The following is a 22,381-nucleotide window of genomic DNA, read 5'->3' as shown; positions in this document are numbered from 1 at the left end:
CATGCTTCAGTGTCCTGAGCCTATGATGAAGAATCAATGTGGCAGCCAAATCGACAGAGGCGTGCACATTTCACCAGCATGATTTTAATGATTCATTGAGCTTGGCATCGCCCACTAACCTAAAAAGTGAACCTGTATAAATGAGCTGTGTGTTCGTGCTCAGCGAGTGGATGCAGAGGAGTTTATTGTGATATCTGAAGCTGTAGCCGAGATACCCCGGTGATGCAGGTACCATAAAGAGCTAGCTCGATGGATGCATAGACAGAAAGAAGAGGGAGAATGTGAAAAGTCAGGGGGAAGAGAGGCAGCACTCTGGAAGTGGAATCTTAAGGAGTTCCACCAATTACAGTGATATAGAGCAGCTGTACAAAGTGCTCAGCGAAGCAGTATGTCACACATGCATGCTATGAACTGTGAGCAGAAAGAGACAGCCAGGAGTCTGCACCAGACCTGCTAGGAAGCATGTCAATGTCACATTGCTGAAGCTAAAAAGCAACATTTCAGTTCCAGGTCTTCCATGTTTCTTGCCTGACCATCGTAAGATAACTGGCACAGCTGGACCTGCTTTGCAAAGACCTTTCAAACAATCATTGCAAGGCAGCCAGGAAATGCTTTATTAAAGCCTTGTCTGCTAATTCATTTGTTTGCAGTCCACCTAATGAAGTTCTGGCAGACAATATTTCATTCCTCATCCTCTTATTCTATGAAGGAAAGATATCAATATGAAAAATGACAAGGTGTAAAAAAAAAATAGGCACAATTGTCAGCCTGGTTTTCTGGTTCAAAGAATAAAGAACCTACTCAGAAGAGGAGAGAATATTCCTCTTGGACAAAAGTAACTCAGCTTGATATGGTGTCAGATGAGTCTAAGGGGAATGGAAATGAAGAGGGTTCAGTTTAACACCAAACGCAATGTCCGATTGTCTTAGAAGACGATAAAGTCTAGATATTCGGAACTACCTGTATGCTTTTGCATACATATTTACTGCAATCATTCATCCATTCACTAATCACATGCCCAAATGACTTGTCAAATGCTCATTTATTGTGATTGCCCATGCAAATTAGGCAAAAAATATGCCTGGATTTTTGCATGTGCAATTTTGCCTGGGGTTCTGGAACTCTGGGCCTACATTGCTCAGGAATATTAGCAGCACTCTTGCTGCAATTTGTAGCCACTGATCTTTTCTCTCCTTGTAATGTTTTGAACATTTATAGATAAAGTATCAAAAAGAGAACCTCCAAAGGCTTGCAGGTGGCATCTGGGCTAACACCTGACATTTCAGATGCTTCTCATTTTTTTGGATGGCCTGCAAAAACTGAATTGGAGATATTGCGAGATTGGCTGTTCTCATGATGTTTTAGCATTTTCTTGTTCAACACCAAGGAGTAATGTCTGCTCGAGAAGTGTGCTCCAGGAAAGCAGAGTAAAAGACAAAATGAGAAGAAGGAAGCAAAGAGATGGAGTTTTGCTTTGAGCTGAGGAGTGAACAGTCATCAAAGACATCTAAATCTGGGTGTCAACACACTTCCCATAGACTGAGGCTATGTCTACTCTGCGAGCTATGGATGTGATTCCCAGCGGCCACAGACATACTCGCACTAACTCTCATTTGAGCTAGCACGCTGTTGGGTATTCTACAAATAACGCACAACAGCAGTGTAGTTTCTCTTCTCTATTTCCCTGCCCCTCGCAACCGCCTTCCTTTCTCACGCCACCACCCTCACAATCAGATCTATTCACCAGCCCACATAAAGAATATACAGAGACGTCTTTCTCTGCCATAAAGGCATGTGGCAGTTTCCTCGTTGCTCACATTTTCACTTCTCTGGGCCTTCATTAAACTTGTTACAGCAGAAACACACAGGGTCTTTTTTCCCCCTTGCCTCCCCACTGGAGCCATCACTTTTCTGAACTGTACTGGGCTGTCATTACCAGCTGCCATTTTAACAAACTCCATTATTTCTAGATCACTGCCCATGCTGCATTTTGTCATTATAAATTAACCAGCTGCTGACACAGATATATCAGCCCGGCATCTGACAATATATCATTGTCAGAAATGAAAGGGAGAAGCACTGGGGTAGTCAGAAATGCTACATGGTTTCCCCTATCCTGCCCCATCTATTTGGTAGGGGCTCTGAGGAAAGATGGGTGAACATTCATTACAACACCGCAGACCTAGGGGCAGGAACCCCACCCCGCACGTACACGCACGCAGAGATACCTGCCCCACCGTGGCATCACTGTACACTGCTTCTCAGCAAATGGCTGATATTGCAATGCTCTTGCCATCTTCCAGAGGCAGTTCATCCAGTGAGCTCACAGGTCTGAAGCCCATTCAAGTCTTTCCACAGACTTCCGTGGGTTCTGGGTCAGGTCTGTGGAGATGCAGGAGGACATATTGGTTCTCAAGTAGGCCAGGATAGAGGCCTGTCCACGTGCAGAGTTGCCTTAGTTTAGACGTGACTTTTAACCGACTGAGTCAAACTGGTGCACAAAGGCTTTGTGAACATTTTGATTTCAGTTTAAACTAGGTTTATTTGAGTTTAGCTTAGGTCAATTAACCTTGCCTACGTACAAACTTGTACTAGGTTAGTTAGATCAGTGCAAAGTCCTGTGTGGACACCCTGATTTCAGTTTAAGCGTGGTTTGTTTGGGTTTAACTTAAACCAGTTCACAACAGTCAATTTGCAAAAAGTTTAAAAGCAAAACAAAAAAACCCGAACAACTCAAGGGATAGAATAGCATCCACAGAGAGATTTGCACTAGTTCAACTAAAGAGTTTCATATTCACCCACCATCAGTTAAACTGGCACAGTTATCTGTGTAGCTAAGCCCTCTGGAACACCTTTCAGCTATACTGAAATAAGGGAGTCCACACAGGAGTTTGTGCCAGTTTAAACTTTGGGTTTGCTTCCAGCTGAAGCAGACATACCTGCACTAGCTCTGATCAAACTAGCATGCTAAAATCAGAAGTGCAGCTATGGCACCACAAACAGCAGGAGGGGCTAGCTGCCCCAACTACAGTTTCATTTGAGACCCACGGTACATACTTATGTGGCTAGACCCTTGCGTTACTGCAGCTACCCTTCTATTTTTAGTGTGCTAGCCCAATCAGAGCTAGTGCAGGTATTTCTACTTGAGCTGGAAAGTATACCTCCAGCTCCAGTGTAGAGATACCCTAAACCAGTGCAGAATTTATGTGTAGACAACCACTGAATGCACTTATCCATCTTGTTCACATAGGATGGTGGAGTCTCCCATATTGTGAGGTCTCTGGGGAGAATGAGATTCTGGGACAATGCATCTTTAAAGTCTCCTCCTTCAAACCAGAAAGCACACCGAAAATTCCACCTTAAATCACAGAATTTATTTACACAAGCCTCCCTCTGACAAGATCTCCCATTTGTTTGTTTATGGACACAGTTTGCCATTCTTAAGATGCCAACAGTTTCTCACAATTAAATAGAAAAGAGCGAGCAAAATGGAATTTTTTTTCAAAGAAAAACAATGTGTGAAAAATCAAAGCTCAGATGCAAATTATTGTGCTCTTTGGTGAAACCAGCAAAACGGTCTCTTTATTTTTGCCAGTTACCACCCCATCAATGGTGTGAACTCTCTTACAGCTCTGGAAGAGAATCCACCAGGGGACAAAATAAGTGTTATACAGTGCAGCCCAAACCTATAAACTCTGATTCACACCAACAGTCCCCCACTCATCTATGTAGTCTAACTGGCTAAATAAAGATTAGCAGCAGTAGGTAAAGTTACTAGCTTTGCGAAAGTGTCCCATGAGACAAAGGTAGTGGGTTAAAGTGCCTTTGGCTTTAGGTAGCAGAATGGAGTTTGTATTATTTGTTTGAATTGCAGAATGATGAAGTCTTTTTCCAAACAGTAAAACTCAGATAAATCAAGGTTAGCAAACAGACATCCAAAATGGGCTACTAGAAAACAGGAGTATCAGTCAGTAAAACATCAGAGGGACAGTTTGAGCCAAGTTTTACTGTTTTCAGAAAGATGCCTTTGGAGTGTTTCTAATCAAAACTAGCCCCTTTTATCTAACTGACTGCAGCCAGTGTTGAAATCTAATAGTAATCACTGTTCCAGATGAGAGCACTCTCTCTCTCTCTGGGAGTTTCTATGGATACTTCAGAAATTAGAGATTACTTGGGTAATTAGGAAATTAAGTTTCTCCTATCTGCAAAGGGCTTTTTGTGACCACTCACTGAGTTAACATAAACCTGATAAAACTTAGAGCAGTTCCAGTTAACATCTGTAATTTAGACATATGGTCAAATGTAAAGTGTTCTAAAGTGAACCCAGGTCCTCTAACCACTTAGAGCCAATTAAGCTACAGCAGTATTAATTAGCAACACATTGCTTACAGCAGGGGCTTAGTTTAGGAGCTGTCTCCAATTGCCAGTATTTCTGACTTTGTCCTCATATAGCAGCCAATAACAACACTTTTTATCTTCAAAGAACTTTGCAAACATTAACTAATTTAATCCTCATAACAACCCTACCTAGCCCAGTTTTACTGTCTCTATTTTTAGATGGAGAACCTGAGGCAGGGAAGTGCCTGCCTATGACAAGCAGAGTCACCTATGTTGTCATGTTTATAGAGGGACCACGATGGATCTAGCTGGCTTCCCTCAGCTCTACTCTTCATTTAGGACACAGAGGAGGGGGTTTTCTAAACTCCCCAGAGGGATGTAATAGGGAAGAACTTTTGCCCAGGGTATCAGCACAGCTAAAACTATCCCTGTTCCTAAACTGCATGAGGGCAGTTAGCAGGGCTAAGGGTAGCATGAAAAGAAAGGAAACCCCCTGAGCAAGTTAGTGGAAAGCAGTTTGGTTTGACCCAGTTCCACCAACTGGGTGAAAGTCCCTAACTGCATTCCTTCCCTGGTGTAAACTCAGAAGTGCAAACCGTACAAGCCATTGAGGGCAGTGCTAACAATTCCCCAGCACTCCCTGCTTGGCTGTCTGGGTAGCACAAACCCTTATTTCTCTCTCCTCAGAGCAATGCACCCTTCTTTCAAAGTGTGATTAACCCCCAATAGGCTCTGCTGCAACCTAATTAGCTCCCAGAGTTACCTCTGAACCCTGGCTAGGAATTAACCCCCAAATTCCCACATAGGGCCCCGCTTTAGGGATACCACTCATACAATGGTCCTCCATGCACCTGGCTGTAAGGTTTCTTTCCCACCTTCACTTGAAATATTCTTTGGTTCCACTGTGTGTGTGGGGAGAGACAGGAAATCACACCACCATTGACACTTCTGCTTGGGGACTCCAAGAAATTGGCCCTGGTTTTTATCATGATTTATTATGTAGCTTCTTACAAAATTCCTGCAATATGTCTCCTCTCTCTCTCTCTCTCCCAGAGAGAGCCCCTAAGCATCAGGCTGTAATCAGTACATGCACAAAGGCAGCATTTCCTCCCACTTTTCCTCTTTAATTTTAATCATGAAGGGAGCAGGCACCATTTTCTCCTGGCAGGTCTCCTCCCCCACACTTTGTTCCAAGGCAGGTTCCCTTCCCTTCCCTGGCCTTTGATGAACACAGGCTGTTCTCCAATCAGCAAGGCTCAAGTTTCTGCTCACCTTTGAAAGTCCTCCCACCTCCAAGTAAAAGCAGATGATGAAGATGTTCCAGGTGACCCAAACTGCAGTCCAGATGGCATACTAGAAAGGGAAGGAGAGGGGAGAGAGAATTAATGAAGAGCGGGGCTGCTCTAGGCAGCTAGCAGGTTTTGCAATGGGACACAGCTGGAGACAGTTAAACACCCCATATCAGCTTCACAGCCACTTTCTGCTCTTCTGGCATGTGGCTAGAGTTCAATGAAGCTATAGCTGTCTCGGGGGCATGGGCCTGTGAGCTGGTTCCCAAAAGTGAGGCTCATAGGCAGCACCTGTCCTACTCTGCAGCATGGTATGTTAATGCTACCCCTCCCCGCCCCAGTGAAGGTGTCTTTAGCTGGGTTAAATCTAAAGATCTCATTGGCATCAGTGGTCAGCTGTACTGATAAACACTAGCTGAGGATCAGGCCCTGAGTTTTCAGCTGGTGAAGCTTTGTTTGTCAGATCCAATGATATGTTAACACCTGGCCCCTGCAGCCTGATGAGGAGAGAGGGCAGACTTTGAAAGGAGGCATGTCCACAGCTTGAAGACAGTGGCTGGTGTTCAACAGCTCCCAAGGCGAAGCCTTTAAGGGCAGATGAGACAAAAAGTTGGGAGGAAGGGGAGTTTCCGCAGGGCTCCAGCTGAAATCTGGATGACTTTGCCATTTAAAAACACCACCATGAAAGATAATAACCTTGGCATTGGTTAGAACACTGGGCAAGTGCAGGGGGCCTCCCTTTGATTTCCTGTGATTTGCTCCTCTAAAGGGTGTAGTTGTTAGGGAGATGAGTGACCCAAACATGCTTAGAAATACATAAATGAAAGAAACAAACTCTGCCAGCAGCTTGTGGGGCACCAAACTAGCCATGAGAGGCATGGGGGAAGAGGCTTGGAGGAAATGGTGCAGCAGAACCTAGGATCCCAGGGGAAGAGAAATAGCTGGTCTCAGGAGCATGAAGCAGAAACGGAGACTAACTCAGTGAAGCCATGGTATCTGGCATTACTGATGTGTGGCTGGAAAGCCTTTCTCTACTGGATTCTTACTTATCCTTACACAAGAAGTGTCCTTTGGCTAAGCTTTCTATGCAGCTGGTAATTCTACATATGAAGCGTGGCCAGAACTAATTTTTTTCATGTTCTGAGAAGTTTATTACTTGATTGGGTTTAGTTTGCTTGAAGTGTGAAAGCTGCCAACACCTAGGGAAACTGAATAAGGACAATTTCTGTAGAAAAGTCCCAAATTCCTCAGAAAAATACTATTCACACCCCTTTAAATGAACTCCCCATGGCAGTTTCTATTCCAATGCTTAATTGTCTTCCACCCACATCAATGGTGTACACTGGTGCTACAGACCCCCAGTGTCATGCTAGGAGGTTGTCCGCACAGGAGTCATTAGCTGCTCTCCATCTTACCAGCTTTCACACAGAGAGGTGACTGCAAGCTGTCTCCTGCCCCAAAAAACTGCCAGCTGACAGAAATTTATTATTTAAGTTATAGTCTCTGTCACTGAGGATTTTATCTGTCCAATAATTGACAGTGATAAAGCAGAGCTGAAGGGGGAACATGAATCAGACAGAGTTTAGGTCAATTATAAGGCAGTAGATCCTGCAAGGAGAGATGCTTGTTGGCATCATAATGTGATTCTAAGTATCCAAAAATATTTCTGAATGTTGGTTTAAAAAAAATCAAACCACCATGTTCCAGTCAACAATGCTTTCTAACCAATAACAAACAGAGCCAGAAAATGGACATTTTGGTCTAGGAGGCTTCTGAAAGGATTCAGTGGTCACTGACCATGAAATCTGACCAGCCAGCATAATCAATGCAGCATTGCAGATCCTCATGAGCCTCAGATGTGAGCAACTGCTTAGAGAGAAAGGATGATCTCAGAGACTTTAAAGCCAGAAGGGATCATCGTGTTCATCTAGTCTGACCTCCTGCAGGGTACAAGCCATAGAATCTCACGCATCCACTCCTGTAATAGACTCATAACCTCAGGCTGAATTATTGAAATCCTCAATGATCTTGTGGTGAAGATGCGAGATTGGGACACAGGAGACCTGGGGTCATCTCCAGAGACAGACAGACAGACAGTACCCAGCTCTGTATCTGCATCTGCACCCAGTTCTGCTACAGACTCCCTGTATAACCATGGATAAGTCACTTAAAATCTCCATGCTTCAGTTTTCTCATCTGTAAAGTGGAGAAAATAACACTTCCTTTCTCTAGCCCTTTGTCTGCCTTGTCTATTTAGGTGGTTAATTCTCAGTGGAAGAGATTGTCTTTTACTATGTGTCCATACAGTGCTCAGCACTATGGGATTCCAGTCTCAGCTGGTGGCCACTGTAATACAAATAATAAATATGATTTAATCTCTTCCAAAAGTGCTGAGTAAATACAGCAAAAGAGTAAAATAAATAATGTGCTCTTTAAAGCAACCCAGTCAGGTACATGTGAATAAAAACCCCTGATGGTTCCATATCTGTGCATGAGTGGACTGGTTCCAGTCTTAGCCCAGTGCTTACTACACCAGATTACGGTCTTCGCTGGATAACTGTAATCCAGAAGAAAGTGAATGCTACTTACCACCACTATGTAGCGGGGCCTATACTGAATAGTCCCGAAAAGGCCAAGGATAACAATGATGATGTGAAGGAAATTGGCTAGAATAGGAGCCCATTGATATCCCAGGAAATCAAACACTTGTCTCTCTAATGCAGCAAGCTGGAAAAGAGGAGGAAAAAATGAATTACAAATTCACGGCTTGTTAAGAGGCTTGTAACGTTCAATCTCAGAGTCACTTCATCACCCCAGCTGCCTCTGGTGTTTTCCATGTATTTGTTCACTCTTAAGAGAGCATGCCAAACCTGGGTACATCTACTGGGATAGCATGGGGAAGGAAGGTAGTCCCCATGAGAAGCACTGCCACCCAATATTTAGCTCTTTTCGGTGCTAATGTATTAGTTTAAGGTAAAAATTCATAATTGTCAGTGCTTTATGTCCAGATTTTCAGAACAGTCAATGCAAAATTTTGTGCATATTTGTACTCGTGTTTTTGCCAGCACTGTGCACATAACTGTAGTCAGTTTATTCAGCTAGACCTATAGCTGGCCATCTGTGCATCAGACTGCTACTTAGAACAGGCAGCTAGCTATATGTGCAAATTAGACATGCAATTGCCTACTGAACTTTAACACAAACAAATAAATAACATTACCTCCCTTCCCTGGAAAAAAAACCCCTGATATGCTCACAGTTCAAGCAAGGTGGAGGTGAATGGGATAGTGCCACCTCCCATCTCACTAATTCATGCCTCCGGCACATACACACTCCTGTGTACAAACTATTGCTCCATTCCAAACACCCCAACATGCTATGTCCAAAACCACCACGAGTACCAAATCCTTAGAAAGTGGGATCAGCTATAGCAAAACAAACTTGCCTAACAGCATAGGAGTTCAGAGTCCAATTGGTATTTATTCTTACCTACAATTCAGTAGCCAAAATTGACCAGCAATGCCCAAGATTAAGTGTAGCATAATATCCAGTATGTACTCTCAAGGGACCTTTTCCTACCCTTGCAGGGGATAGATTTGAGTGTCCAAAGGGCCTTTGCTATCTCCAGCTATTAGGATGGATTGTTGTACTAGCTTTGTACACTGAATTCGTTTACTGGATGCTCCTAGTTTACTTCTAGAAGTCACATCGGAAGCAGTGCATCTTTTCCTGAGTATAGTCTGTACAGCAGTTGGGTGCCAGGCAGCGGAACTTTTGCAGTGGCTTAAAGCAGGGGGGTGCTCATTGTACCCTTGTGAGCTGGTTGCACACGCCAGTGAAGCAGCATGATGAGGAGTGCCATAGTTATCCAATGACCACTGTTCCTCCTACTGCCTGGATGCCAGAGTGGGAAAATCACTTTCACGCCTCCCTCTGGCTTGGATTGTGCCCGAAATGGAACTACACCCAAAGGAACGGCAGGCAGATATACTGCATGGGAACACAGTTCTCTGCTGACACCACTGGCTCAGAAGACAGCGGGGAAAGCTCAGACGAATCTGTGTTTCAAAGAGGTAAACAGTGTTGCTGCTTAAAGGAGGAGATCAAAAAGCAGTTTTTCCTCAGTGGCAGCTCTCTGTGTTGGAGAAGGGGTGCATGGGAGGGGTGGGTGGGTAGGGAGAACTGGCTCAAAGTCAGGCTGGATTATACAACACAAATTAATCTTCCCTTTGAAGTAACACACGCTGTCATATTTTGATCAATTTTTACTAACTGGAAGATCCTGCAAAATGTGGCAAGGCTGCTACTGTGCTAGCAGGCCGTGTGCCTTTGAAATGGGACCAGGGAGAATACTATTCATTTCACAGTCGTTCAATTTGGTATCCTCCCGTGAGCGCGAAAGATTTTCTATATCTCATCAGAACCAGCAGTCATAGGTTAAATGCTTAATCTTTTAGTAGGGAATTAATGTGCACACTATAACGACATTTAGCATTCCTGAATGCTGATTGGCTTGTAACAGGTCACTTGACTGTGACCACTTCATCCAATCAGGTATTTAATTGGCTTTGTGTGTGATGTTAACACTGGAATATGTACCACACAGAGCCAGCACCACAGCATGTCAATTAGCCCAGCTAGACAAGGGGACACAATGGGGTGTGTGTTGTAAAGTGATAAAACCCCCGCCTCAGGTGGATTAGGATGAAACCTTCAGCTTTGCCTCCAGCCACAGTAGGGAATGGACAGATATAGATTCTACCCAGCAGGACATTATTGCCATTGAGAATTGTTCTTATTCGTTAAAAAAATCATACTTTGCTTGTTCAAAAAAGTGTTCCTTTTTTACAAGTGAACATTGCCAGTGGGGTCGTCAGAGGGGGGTAGCTCGCACTAGCTGCAGATCACCATTTCTTTCCAGCAGTGACTTCTGTTGGGTTGTTTAATTCCAAGGAATCCCACAAAATGGGTCTCATGCCATCTCTGTCAGATGAAATGATCCCAACAGTCCTAGGGACTGATTCATGACTGCTCTGTACCTGCAGAGAAGCTACATAGGCCTGCAGGGACAATCCCTGGTGTAAAATGCAGAGCCAGAACTGCCTCCTAAGATTAGCACAGAGGATCGGTAATAGAGGGAGGTAGGGGTGGGTGGGGAGTGGAGCAGCTAGGGGGTCTTATGCATTGGCAATTGTGAGCTGTTGCAATGCCCCTAGTGGCCCCTAAATAGCAGAGGCTCCTCTCCTCGGTTCCTCTGCTGGCTTTAGCACTGGCGCAGGTGTGAATTCCCCATTTGTCTCTCAGGGTCAATTCATGCAGTCTGTACTCAGACAAAACTCCCGGAGGGTTCCACAGTCCTTATTTAGGCAGGATTTTGCACTGTTACTTAAGAGTTATGTTCCTCTTCGTACTTTCCTTTCTTCTACCTGCCGTCTCCTTTGTCCCCCTAGCTGCTTTTGTCCCTGCTTCTTCCATCGTGATCTGCATACCCCCAAAGATCTTTGGGAATTTTCAGTCCATTTCACCCCATTTCTTTTTTTTTTTTTTTTTTTAAACTTCTCCTTTCTTGTTCCGCTTCCCATCAGTCCTGTATTTTTAAACAATGATTTGTGACCTTATGAGGGGGCATAACAGACAGCAACAGCCTGCCTGCAGTGTGACAGGTTAGAGCAGGGGAAAGGGAGCCAGGAGATGTAGGTTCTGTTCCCAACTGTGCTGCTAATACAAAGGGAGAGCTCTGGCAAGACATTTGTCTTCGTGGTTTTGTTTCCCCACCAGTAGAATAAAGATAATACTTTACAGGGCACTTAGAAATCCTCAGATGAAAGGCGCTATGTGCAGAAAGTGCCAAGATTTACTGTGCTTGTTCACGTTGTCCAAGCAATGAGTGCTAATGGTATAATCCAGGTATCTGAAATGAATCCTCAAGCAACACCAAGGCTCTCTTGGTTACCACTGGTCCTTGGGTGGAATTAACAAAGCATTTGCTAAAACAGAATGGACAAACAACCAGTAGGCTACAATTCTGTGGGAAGGTCATCACTATTAAAGTCTGCCAAGGGTAGGAGGTAAATTGGGCTAACTCTTGTGCAAACCTAGCTTGAATTTCAGGTGGGCAATAAAACATGAAACCAGGAGAATGGACCTACAGCCATTAGAATCCCAAAACTGGATTCCTTGAATTTGGCCAGACAGATGAGAAAGTGCTGGCAGGGGAGACATCATTCACTCTGTTGCATTCAGTGGGAAAAAAGAAAAAAAAAAAAAGGGGGGGAGGAAGAGGAGAAAATTTAAAAATGCCAAGATTTCAATATGTCTGGTTTGTTTGTTTGTTTGTTTTTTGGAGGGGGGGGGGGCAGGGGAGGGGGAATGACAGAAAAAAAAATAATTAAAGTTTTCAGTGTAGAAAACAGACCATTTTTGTTTGTTAAAAAAGTTTTGAAGAAGAAATGTTGACAAGCTCTACCTATTGGCCTTGGCTAGTAAATAACCCAAGAGGCCTGTCTAATTGCCATAGTAACTAGTGCCCAGAGCTGATTCCATATGAAAGAGCCACCTCCCCTTCCATCCTCCATCTTCCTCTGTTCCTTCTTGTTCCTGGAGGAACACTTCACCTCTTCTCCCGTGCCACTAAGAGTAATTTTCTGTTACATTTAATATCTAGGGTTAAGTGGGATTGCAGACTGGGGAGAGGGTGAGAAGACAAGGCAGCCATATTTGTGATGGGCATTTTCAGAGTAGGACCTATACAGCAGAGATTTACATAAATGCTTGTTCAGACATGACTGTCCCGTGTTTGTGTATCTGTGCTTCGATGGCTGAAAGGTGTTTGCATACTGGAGAAACACAAGGACAGTCATGGCACCATCTGACTAAGGTATCTAGTTACTAAAAAAACAAACCAGTAGGACAAAGTGGGGGAGGCATATCAAAAGTGGGCTCTGCTGCCATGCTTTTAGGGTTTGGCTGCTTACCCTTGAAGGCTTTCCCTCCTCTCTATTTTCTTCTTGCTACTTTTTTTCTTTCTATGACCTTCCCTTCCGCCTCTGTCCTCTGCCTGGCTTCTGCAACTGCAGGGAGGCTCCTGTGAAAAGGTGGGTTTTGTACTTGGCTCTGAAGGCCACCTGATTGGACCTGGTTCTGAAGGCCAGCAGATTGGAGAACTCTGATCTGCTTCAGCAGGGGGTTCCCTAAAATCCCCCATGCTCCTGGCAGCCTCCACTTTGGCATGTATAGATTCGGTCACCCTGACGAGCTCAGAAGTCTGACCCATTCCCTAGGTGCACTGGTGTGGATAAGGAAGGAGTAGGGGGAGCCAATGAATGGGTCAGAGATCATCTGTAAGCCTTTTACTCCACATCATTTTTTCCCACTGTCAAGGCCATGTTATCAATTAGATTTGTTCTTGCTAATTCATTAAGCTTTTAAGCCCCCTAATCTTATTGGCTTCAGATCTGTATCTTTTATTGCCTTTCTGGTGTCACGTGGGAGGAAAAATGATCATTTGGATGATGCTGAATTGACCGTCACTGGGTTATGCACACACCATATATCACATACATTCGTACCTCTGTGTTCTAATAGCAGGAAAGCCACTCTTACATTTTCCAAGTTCAGCTTTAATAATTAAAGAGAAATTTTTGTTTCAATTTTTAATAGCAAAATAGAGAATGCAGGCATGAAACAGAGGAGCAGATGGGAGGATGCAACCCTGTGTGCAGCCAACAAGGATCTGTCTCCTTGGGAAGAATATGTGAAAGGTTTTAGGTTTGAGTCCCCGCAGAGTCAGTTAGAGATGGAGTCAAAGGTACACTTTTTTATGAGTCATTGTGGAGGTGGGAAGGTTTCTCCAACAAGCCAGGCAAATTGGTCTCCAGCTACAGTTTCCCAAGATGTTAATGGCTCCAGGCTTTACAGCAGGCTGATGAATTTTAAAGAGGCAAGAAATATGAAAACTGTGTGTCTGATTCTTATTTACACTAAGGATTCTTTAAACCACTCTGACGGTAACCTTCTAGAGATGGGCACCAGTTGACAAAATGTCTGTATCTAAACCTTCCAAAGTTCAGGGCTGTTTGGCTCTGGGATTTTTTTTCCAGTCTGTCTTTATAACAGATCCATAAGCATAGTGACAAGAGCTGCTTAGACAATGGTTTGCTTTTCCACAGAAACTGTAACCTTTTCATTGAAGAATAATCCCAAAACATTTTCATCTGAAAAGTGAAAGTTTTGGAGGTTTTTTGGTTTTGTTTTGGTTTTTTTTTTTGGAGGTGGAGGGGTTGGACAATAAAAGCGGACATTTTTTAAAAACGAACAAACGAAAACACCCCGTCTTTCTGTCCAAAATCCCAATTTTCTGTGGAAAAACAGTTTTGATGGGAAATTGTCGACTAGCCCCAACAGTGACACATCTTTTCTCTCCTACTCCTCCATGCCTCCCTGGCCTTGGATACACAAAGCACTGATGGCCCCAGGGCATGGCTGAGCACTCTACAGTGTCCCTTTACATGGATATACCTGGACGCTTTGAATCCCTGATGACGTGTGTCTACAGCTTAGAAACAGCCCAAGTCTCTGGCTTACTTTTATTTATTCTCCCTTTGACTAACTCCGGAAAGAGAGCCAGCCAAAGCCAGAGTTTTAAGATGTGTCTTTGTCTGATAAAGGCCGTCATGCAAGTTATTAAAACTTTCAGCCAACTTTAAAGTGGCAAGAGCTTCCAAAGATATAAACTTTCAGCAAGAGTTTGAAATCGCAGCTCTTACTCAGGCAAAATTTCCATTGACCTCAGTGGGTGTTTTTGGCACACCAGGGCCGCAGGGTCAAGCTCACTGCAAATTCAGTGTTGGCAACTCTTGCAATATTTTGTATTTTTCTTAAAACTCCAGCTCCCAAAGTCATGGGATTATAAGAGAAATCTCTTGATTTTTAAGCCAATCTCCTGATTTTTGAAGTCTGCGTTGTGACTTGGGTTTGATTATACTGACTACCTATTGCCCATCCAGCATGATACCTATTCACCTTGCAATTTTACCTTTTCATCTTTGAAAATGGGGATAACATCTAGGCCTCAATAACTCATGCTTAGTCTGAGTAGGGGGAAAAAGCCCATATGGCTGGGCAGAAAATTACCCTCCAGTTGTCTCAGGGTGGATTGCAGTGTGGACAAGGTGGATTCTGTGGCTAATGAGGTTATTAATTTAAATAAGAAACCTCTTCTCTACCACGGTGAGTTTGTCTCCACACAGCAAAAAAGGGAATTCTTTAATTAAATTTATTAGAAAAAGAAAAAAAAAATGTTCCCACCCTCCACTTCAGACTGTGAGGGCCCAATCCTGCCAAGTGCTGAGTGCCCTCAGCTCCTCCTGAAATCAGCATCTCGCGGCCTTGTATGCAACTGTGTTCATGAAATCTCATTTTTCTTCCGTAAAAGTGTTGTCAAGGAAACCCTCCTTCGGGCTTTGTGATCCGCAGCTCCCTTCCTAGCACTCCTTGCTGAGCCACAGAGGTCAAGAGACTAATTGAACAGGAGGGTTCTGTTTGTCACTGTGTCTCCCAGATGTGTTTGGTCAGCACTGCCATTTAATAAAATAAACACCATTCTCTATTACCTGGGGTTTGTTTGCTCCCAAGAAGCTGCTTATATACCCCAGGTTCATTACATGCAGAACCACACAGACATTAAAGTGGCTGGGAAAGTGTTCAGCTCAAATGCCATCTTCCGAGTCGTCTGATTATTAATGCTGTAAAACTAAACTTGGGTCATTCTGGAGGTTTATAAGGACAAGTAGCTACAACTAAGAAATCACCCATTAAACAACTTCGTGGACATTTTTGACAACACCTTCATTCCCTCAAGTCTGATATACCCGTGCTAACGATCTGCCACCTTCTCTCAGTTGACCGCAATGTCATCACTAGTCCTTTGGCCTCATTTCCTATGCACTGTGCCACTGGGCCTTTTCAGAAAGATCCTGGATGTAAGCATATGTTTACTTGGATTATATTATTCAGTTACTAGCTGTCTGTGTGATACTCTGAATTCCTGGCAGGATGTGTTCCTTGGTAAACATAGGAGACAAAACTGGGACTCAAGCTGTGTGGAAGCCTAAGCTTTCCTCAGTACATTTCTCCTGCTTGAAATGGACTGTGATTCTGCCTGTCATGATACTGAATTTACTGTTGCATGTATCCATCAACCATGGGGACACAGTTGCTATACAAATGCAAATGAATATGTTATAGCTAAAGGGGGAGAGGTTTGGTAGCTATCACACATTTTAGGATGAAGTTATTCCCCAAGAAAGTATAGGTCTGACAGGACTAGCTAGAGGTAGGCAAGTACTGCATAAACTTCTCCCATACAGATCTATTAATGTATCTCATCCCTGGATTAAAATACCCCTTGCAATACCAGTGATGAATCTCTATTAAACAGAGATTAGCAAATTGTGCCAATTTGCGGCAACCTCATCAGCAAAGTGCAGAGTACTCAGACCACCATCAAATCTGATCGGATGGCAGTCATGAGTGACGTGTGACACTCTTTGTCTTTGGCCATAGAGGCATGTGGGATCCTCTTGTTAGCCCCCCAAGTGTGAAGGCTGGTTGCACACTGACCCTGACCCATTTGAAATTGGTTCAGACGGGCCCTCGAGTGGTGTGGCAAATCAAAACTGGGTACACACAGTCAGGTTGGTTATAAGAGACTGATTTCTGATGTCATCTGAAGACCGTTCTTCACACCACACCGGCGTTTTGAGTGTGTTCCATCTTTACCATGCCAGAGCGGATCAAGAGCAGAATATCTTTCTCAATGGACACTGACTGAAACACGAATTCCACCCAGTCTATCTCAGAGTAACCCTAGACAGATCTCTCACGTATCTTAATCATCAGATGATAACTGCAGCCAAGGTGAGGATGCATGACAATCTTTAAAGCAAACTGGCGGCCACTTCATGGGGAGCAAATGCTCAAACTCTCCAATCATCCGGTTGAACCCTCGGTTACTCTGCCGCAACAAAACCTGATTATATGAGGAAAGGTTAAAAAAATGGGCATGTTTAGTCTTGAGAAAAGGAGACTGAGTGGGGACCTGATAACAGTCTTCAAATACGTTAAGGGCTGATACTGCAGTTCTTAAGAACAGGTTAGACAAACACCTGTCAGGAAAAGTCTAGATATACTTGGTGCCGCCTCCGCAGACAGGGAAGGATTAGATGAACTCTTGGGGTTCCTTCCAGCTCTACATTTCTATGATTCTATTATTAACAGAACAAAATCAAACCTAAATTAAGACATAATTCTGTAACTAACAAGAACAGTTTAACTAATATCTCCTACCAAAGAGAAGACCTCATTCCTTTCACCTGTGGGAGGGTCAAGTCTTTGTCATGCCATGTTCAGTGGAGGCTTTTCAACCATGAAGAATTTGGGAGAGAAAGAAAATATTAACGTTCAGGTGGGAAAGCTGCACTATTTACATTCTGCATTCATCACAGGACTTCTCTATCAAGTAGAACAGAGTGAGGACCCATCATCCAATAAGACACCGACTTTATGCATCGGACCCCAAGGACTAGATTCACAAAAGGACCTAAATACCTCACTGGCTTTGCAGTGCCTAAAACCCTTTGTGGATCTAGCCCCAAAAGTTTATCCTTGGATCTGTTTCTCATATTGAAAGTATATCGCCTTTGGGTACACTACTGTGACAGTTTGGGGCTAAATATAATTCTTGGTAGTTTTGAAAATGATTGTGATAAGATTCTGATACCATCGAAGGAGGTGTTTTGCCATCGACTTCACAAAGAGCAGGACTGGGCCCTTTGGATAGATAGATCTCCCTTCACACAGCAGTGGCAGAGTGATTAAGGTCAACTGAGTGGAGTTTTCACTGGTACAGTGTATTGGTGGATGTGCTTCATGGGCACCAAGTCTAGCTCTCATGTTCTTAGCTGAAAGTAAATGCACTGAAACAAAGGCTAATCTACAATGTGCGGACTTCCCCAGGTACTACTTTCATGAAACAAGAAAAAAAATCACAACTTCAAAAAGAACAGAGCCAGGAAATTCAACTAACTGCAATTAAAATCTACTCTGCTGATGGTTTGGCAACCTTTTCAGCAAAGTCTTTGAAAAGTTCCACTTTGTCAGCATAGAGGTTGTCTTATCCTGCATAGTACATACAAGGCTACCCTCGTAAGAAGTGAAAAGGCAGCTGCACGCTCATTCAAAGAGCTTTTTGCATGCCTGAGATCAACCTGGATTTGTAAATCCAAATATAGGAAAAATACACTCAGCTCTTGTTAAATACACAGGCAGTTAGAATATTGCTTGGTCACCCTCACACCATTCACTCTCAACCAAATTGCTAAGTGTTACTTAAATAACCACACACTTAAATGCATTTCCTTCAAACATTCTCACTGCCCAGCCTCTGTGCTGGTTATTTTGGTCAGGCTTATGGCTTCCAGGCTACATGTGCAACTAAATAGGAAATGTAGCTGATGGATACTAAAGTGTAGATAAGCCCTTTGGGGAAGAGACTATCTTTTTATGTTTGTACAACACCTAGCACAACAGGGTTCTTTCCACGTCTGGGGCCCCTAGATGCTACAACAATACACATCATAATACTTATAACATAGTTTGTCTGGGATGTACGAGGGCCCTCTCTCTATTTGCTTGGGATAAACTTAGAATTGGGTTCATGATCTGGATGAACATCAGGAAGAGTCCAGAATGAGAAGGGCCAAATTCAGTCCTGGAGGAACACCACAAACGTCAGTTGCACCTGCTTTCCCTAGGGTTATACGAATATTCTTAAATATTTTAGTCTTCAGTTCCTCAAAGGACAAGCAGAATCTGCACAGAGAAACTGGCTTAAATCTTGAAGGAACTATCTCAATTCTTCCTTTGTCCCTTCCACACACTGCCCAAGAAAAATCCTTCATCTGAGACATAAAAGCACAAATCTGAAATATACTTACCAAACCTTCAGAACAAGCCCCATTTTGTGGGCAAAGAGATTCTCACTCTGTCCTTTTGCATCTTCCCCAAGAGCCTGAATCATGGCATTGTATCACCATGGTATCTCCTAAGTAGTTTCCTGCGGTACTGGGACATAATTTATGATCACATATGCAGACTGCAGGCTGGGAATCAGAGGGAGTCCCTTAGGATCACGTCTCTTGGGGGATGCCAGCCCACAGCTGCAATCTGTCTGAATTTAAAGTTGTTTTCCACGCCCACTGGAACGTTATCATGAAAGCTAAGCACTCACCTAACAATGTAATTGGTAGCAGGAGCAAGTAATCCATCATGTACCTTTAATGTTCACTAATAAAGCCTCAGCCTTGTGGGGTAGGTGTGTGCATAGGAACAATTTTGCTTTGGCTGGGAAATCAGAGGCTCTTCCCAATACAACTTTCATCATAAATTTGGAAAGCAAGGAGGAAGGAAACAACCTTTCACACTGGAAACTCCACCTTGTCCAATTTCACCCACCTAAATCTCAACACCTACGTCACTGCAGCATATACATTCTGTCTGTCAGTGGCATTGGGAACCTGTCACCTGACCACTTATAGGCTCTGCAGGTTACTTTGGTTGGCTATCAGTTTCACGTTGCTTGAATATTTTTTATAAAGAAGAGATGAGGGGGGATAACCCTATCTAGCCCTCCTTAACCATGCATTCCACTGGGAGACTGACACACAGGCAGATGCAGTCTTCTGTGCATTTCACAGGCGGTTCTGTATGAACATGCTGCGCACAGCTATAATACTAACCTCGTTCCTAACTAATTTAACACACCCACGTTCCAAATGACAGGAAACCGGAAGTTATGTGGTCAGATCCTGAGCCTAATAGAGCGATGAGCCACAAGCATTTTCTCCAAATACTGGTTACAAAATAAATGAACAGAACAACATGTTGATCTTGCAAACCCCTTCTCCAGGCCCCGCCTATCCTCTTTCTCACCCACGCAATAACAGCTAATAACACTCTGAGCGCCTATTAGCATCCTCCACCCAAGAACCTCAAAGCACTTTACAGCGGATCGAATTCACCCACAGTAATGCAGGGAAGGGCAATTGGCCAGCGTGGGTGGGATTGGTTGGACTCCGCAGGAAGAATGAGGTGGAGCTGTACAGATCTGGCCGCCACAGCCATGGCTGTCCCCCAGCTCCGGTCGACAGCACTCTCCTCGCTGCACTATATCCCCTCCCCTCTCTTTCAGTCAACCCCCACTATCCAGTTTTCAAAGCTTAGGGCCCAATCCTGTTCCCAGGGATGTCAATGGCAACCCCCGCCATTGACGTCATGGGACCAGCATCATTCCCCTAGGTTTTAGGCAGCGCTCTCGCAACTGATCCCTTTAATTAGGTCACAAATGGATCACTTGTAAAACACTTACACAGGCCAATTTCTGCCCCTGCCAAGCCAGCGTAAGACGTTATGGGGGGACGGGAGGATTAGACTCCGCATGGCCCTGTTGTAACAGACAAAACAATGCTTCCATACTTTACCCATAAGGAAAGGGGAAGGCCCCATTTTCGTTTCTCTTAACCAGCTGGGAGGTTTACCCTCACTGACATTGCAGCTAAGTGGTAGTGTTGCTTTAATTTCCTTTTGCTCCTGCTGCAGCTCCAGATTGCTCAGATATTCGTCAACAGAAGGAGTTTAATGAAAATTATAATTAGAGCCCTGCGGTGATCTCGCAGGTCGCCTGTACACTGGGGTGCCAATTTACATTACAAATCAGCCCGGCGTCATTGCAGAGTCCACGGTAACAGAAGGGAATTCATTAAAGGAAAGCTCAGGGTGGGAGAGAAGTGGTGGATAAGGAAAATGATATTATTATTATTAATAATAATCACAAAGGAAATTGGGATCTGTTACTGTCTCCACGCAGCTTGGCTCATAGCATAAAAGCCCTTTGGTAATAATCCTGGGACGGGGGGAAGAGCAGCAGTTTGGAATTTTCCATTGGTAATTATTGGACCCTTTTTCATCCAGCATCTGCTTCCCCAGGAAAACAAAAGGGCAAAGAAGAATTTATCTCCCCCACCAGGATACGGAAAGTGCACTTCGCACTGCTGCTTCCCTGCATTTAGTTTTGCAAAGCTAGATGGCCGATGGGGAGGCGGAGGCTCTCTGCAAAATAAAACGTACGCCAAAGAAACTACTTTACCAGGATTTCACTGATTTCACCCTTCTTTTCCTCCCCCCAGGCAGCAGCTACGCACTGTGCTTCTGTCTCATTGTGGTGTCATGATCAGCAGCATCTTAAAACTGATGGAGCCCCCAGTTCAGCAAAGCACTGAAGCTCGTGCTTAACTTTAAGCACGTGTGTAAGTCCCATTAAGGCCAATACTTCAGCACGTTGCTGAGTCAGGGCCTGAGTGGCGATCAAAATCTTTAGGGAACAATGCGAAGGCTGTCTTCTCAGGGTACGTCTTCATGACAGAGACAGCCCAGGTGACTGGCACCCCTGTCTGAACACCTCGGTTGGCCTAGCCCCGGTGGGAGCAGCCACACTGCAAAGCCTGGCTCGAGTTACTCTGTCCTCACTGGTACTGCCCTCACCTGTGTGTGTCACTAGGACTTCTGAGGGGCACACTCCATGGTTCTTTGTGCTGCAGTAAGCTACGACTTGTCCCCAGTGAATTGTGGGAGAACTTGTTTGCCCTTCTGGGCACACAAGGGGAATTGTGGGAGGACTATCAGCACTCAAGTGGCTTAACGTGTGTCCTCGCTGCAAAGCGAGCAGGTCACCAACCTCAATGAAAGGGGAGCCCATGGTCTACCTCAGTGCCCGAGTCAGGCCAACGATCCCAGGCTGAAAGCACCATTAAACTCGGGTGCAAGGATTTTGTATGTGGATAGGAGCTGGGTTAGGGGCAACATCTGAGAGAGTGCTACACACAGACACATGCATACACACAGCCCACTCTTGCAATGTTATCACGAGTCAGGTGATATTTGTTGTTTTATTAAATCCCCTGCCTTTGGAATGAGGCACTCTCATTTTTCATTCTGAAAACTGAAAAGTAAGTTTCTAGTCTTCACAGCTGCAGAGAAAACACTTGAAAATGTGACCTGATTGCACTATAAAAGCTCAGGCACCAGAAGGCAAACAAAAAGGAACCCAAAATATATTAGTATTTTTTTAATCTCATGGTTTTTAAGCCAATCTCATTATTTTGGAGGGGGATGGGGCCTGATTCCTGATTTTTGAACACTTGGGATTGGCCAGACTGCATCTATTTTACTGCGAACCAAAAGTGGAAGTGCTAGGTGTAACCCAAACCGCAGCTATGCGGGGTCAATCCCCTTCTCGATCTCTTGACAGTCCAATCTTTTTTATCTCACATTTTAGGACCTTATAACTGAGCTCAATGTACAATTTCAAGGTAAGACACCTAGGTAAGACACCTGTCGTCATTTGCAGGGAGTAGCAGTAGCTGAATCAGGGCATCAGCTGCTATCAGTGCCAGTCTTTGCTGCTGTGTTAGGAGATCTGTTTGCCTGTTTTGAGGTTTTCTATAGCACCCATCACCTTGTATCCAGGCTCAGCTCCTGGGAATAGCACCAGGGCCCCAGAGAGCAGCAATTAAAATCCGTGGCTGGCCCATGCCAGCTGACTCAGGCTCACAGGGCTTGGGCTAAGGGGCTGTTTAATGGCATTGTAGATGTTCAGGCTCGGGCTGGAGCCTGGGCTGTAGGACCATGCAAGGTGGAAG

The 22,381-nt window shown here is 44.2% G+C and overlaps 1 protein-coding gene across 3 annotated transcripts in view; it reads right to left on the bottom strand.

Annotated features, from left to right (window-relative positions):
• Positions 1–22,381, bottom strand: part of NKAIN4 (sodium/potassium transporting ATPase interacting 4) — a 73,993-nt gene that overhangs the window by 29,440 nt on the left and 22,172 nt on the right. For all 3 annotated transcript variants that reach the window (XM_067554096.1, XM_067554099.1, XM_067554098.1), the window contains exons 2-3: positions 8,217–8,354; positions 5,611–5,691 (exon numbers count right to left, since the gene is read on the bottom strand). In XM_067554096.1, the coding sequence (XP_067410197.1) occupies positions 5,611–5,691; positions 8,217–8,354 (219 nt within the window). The remainder of the gene's footprint in view (positions 1–5,610; positions 5,692–8,216; positions 8,355–22,381) is intronic.

This window comes from Emydura macquarii, unplaced genomic scaffold (genome assembly GCF_026122565.2).
Source record: "Emydura macquarii macquarii isolate MOO-44397 ecotype Brisbane River unplaced genomic scaffold, CSIRO-AGI_Emac_v2 contig_1483, whole genome shotgun sequence".
Lineage (NCBI taxonomy): Eukaryota > Metazoa > Chordata > Testudines > Chelidae > Emydura > Emydura macquarii.
Note: the sequence above shows the minus strand (reverse complement) of the source record. Positions and strands in the feature narration are given on the sequence as shown.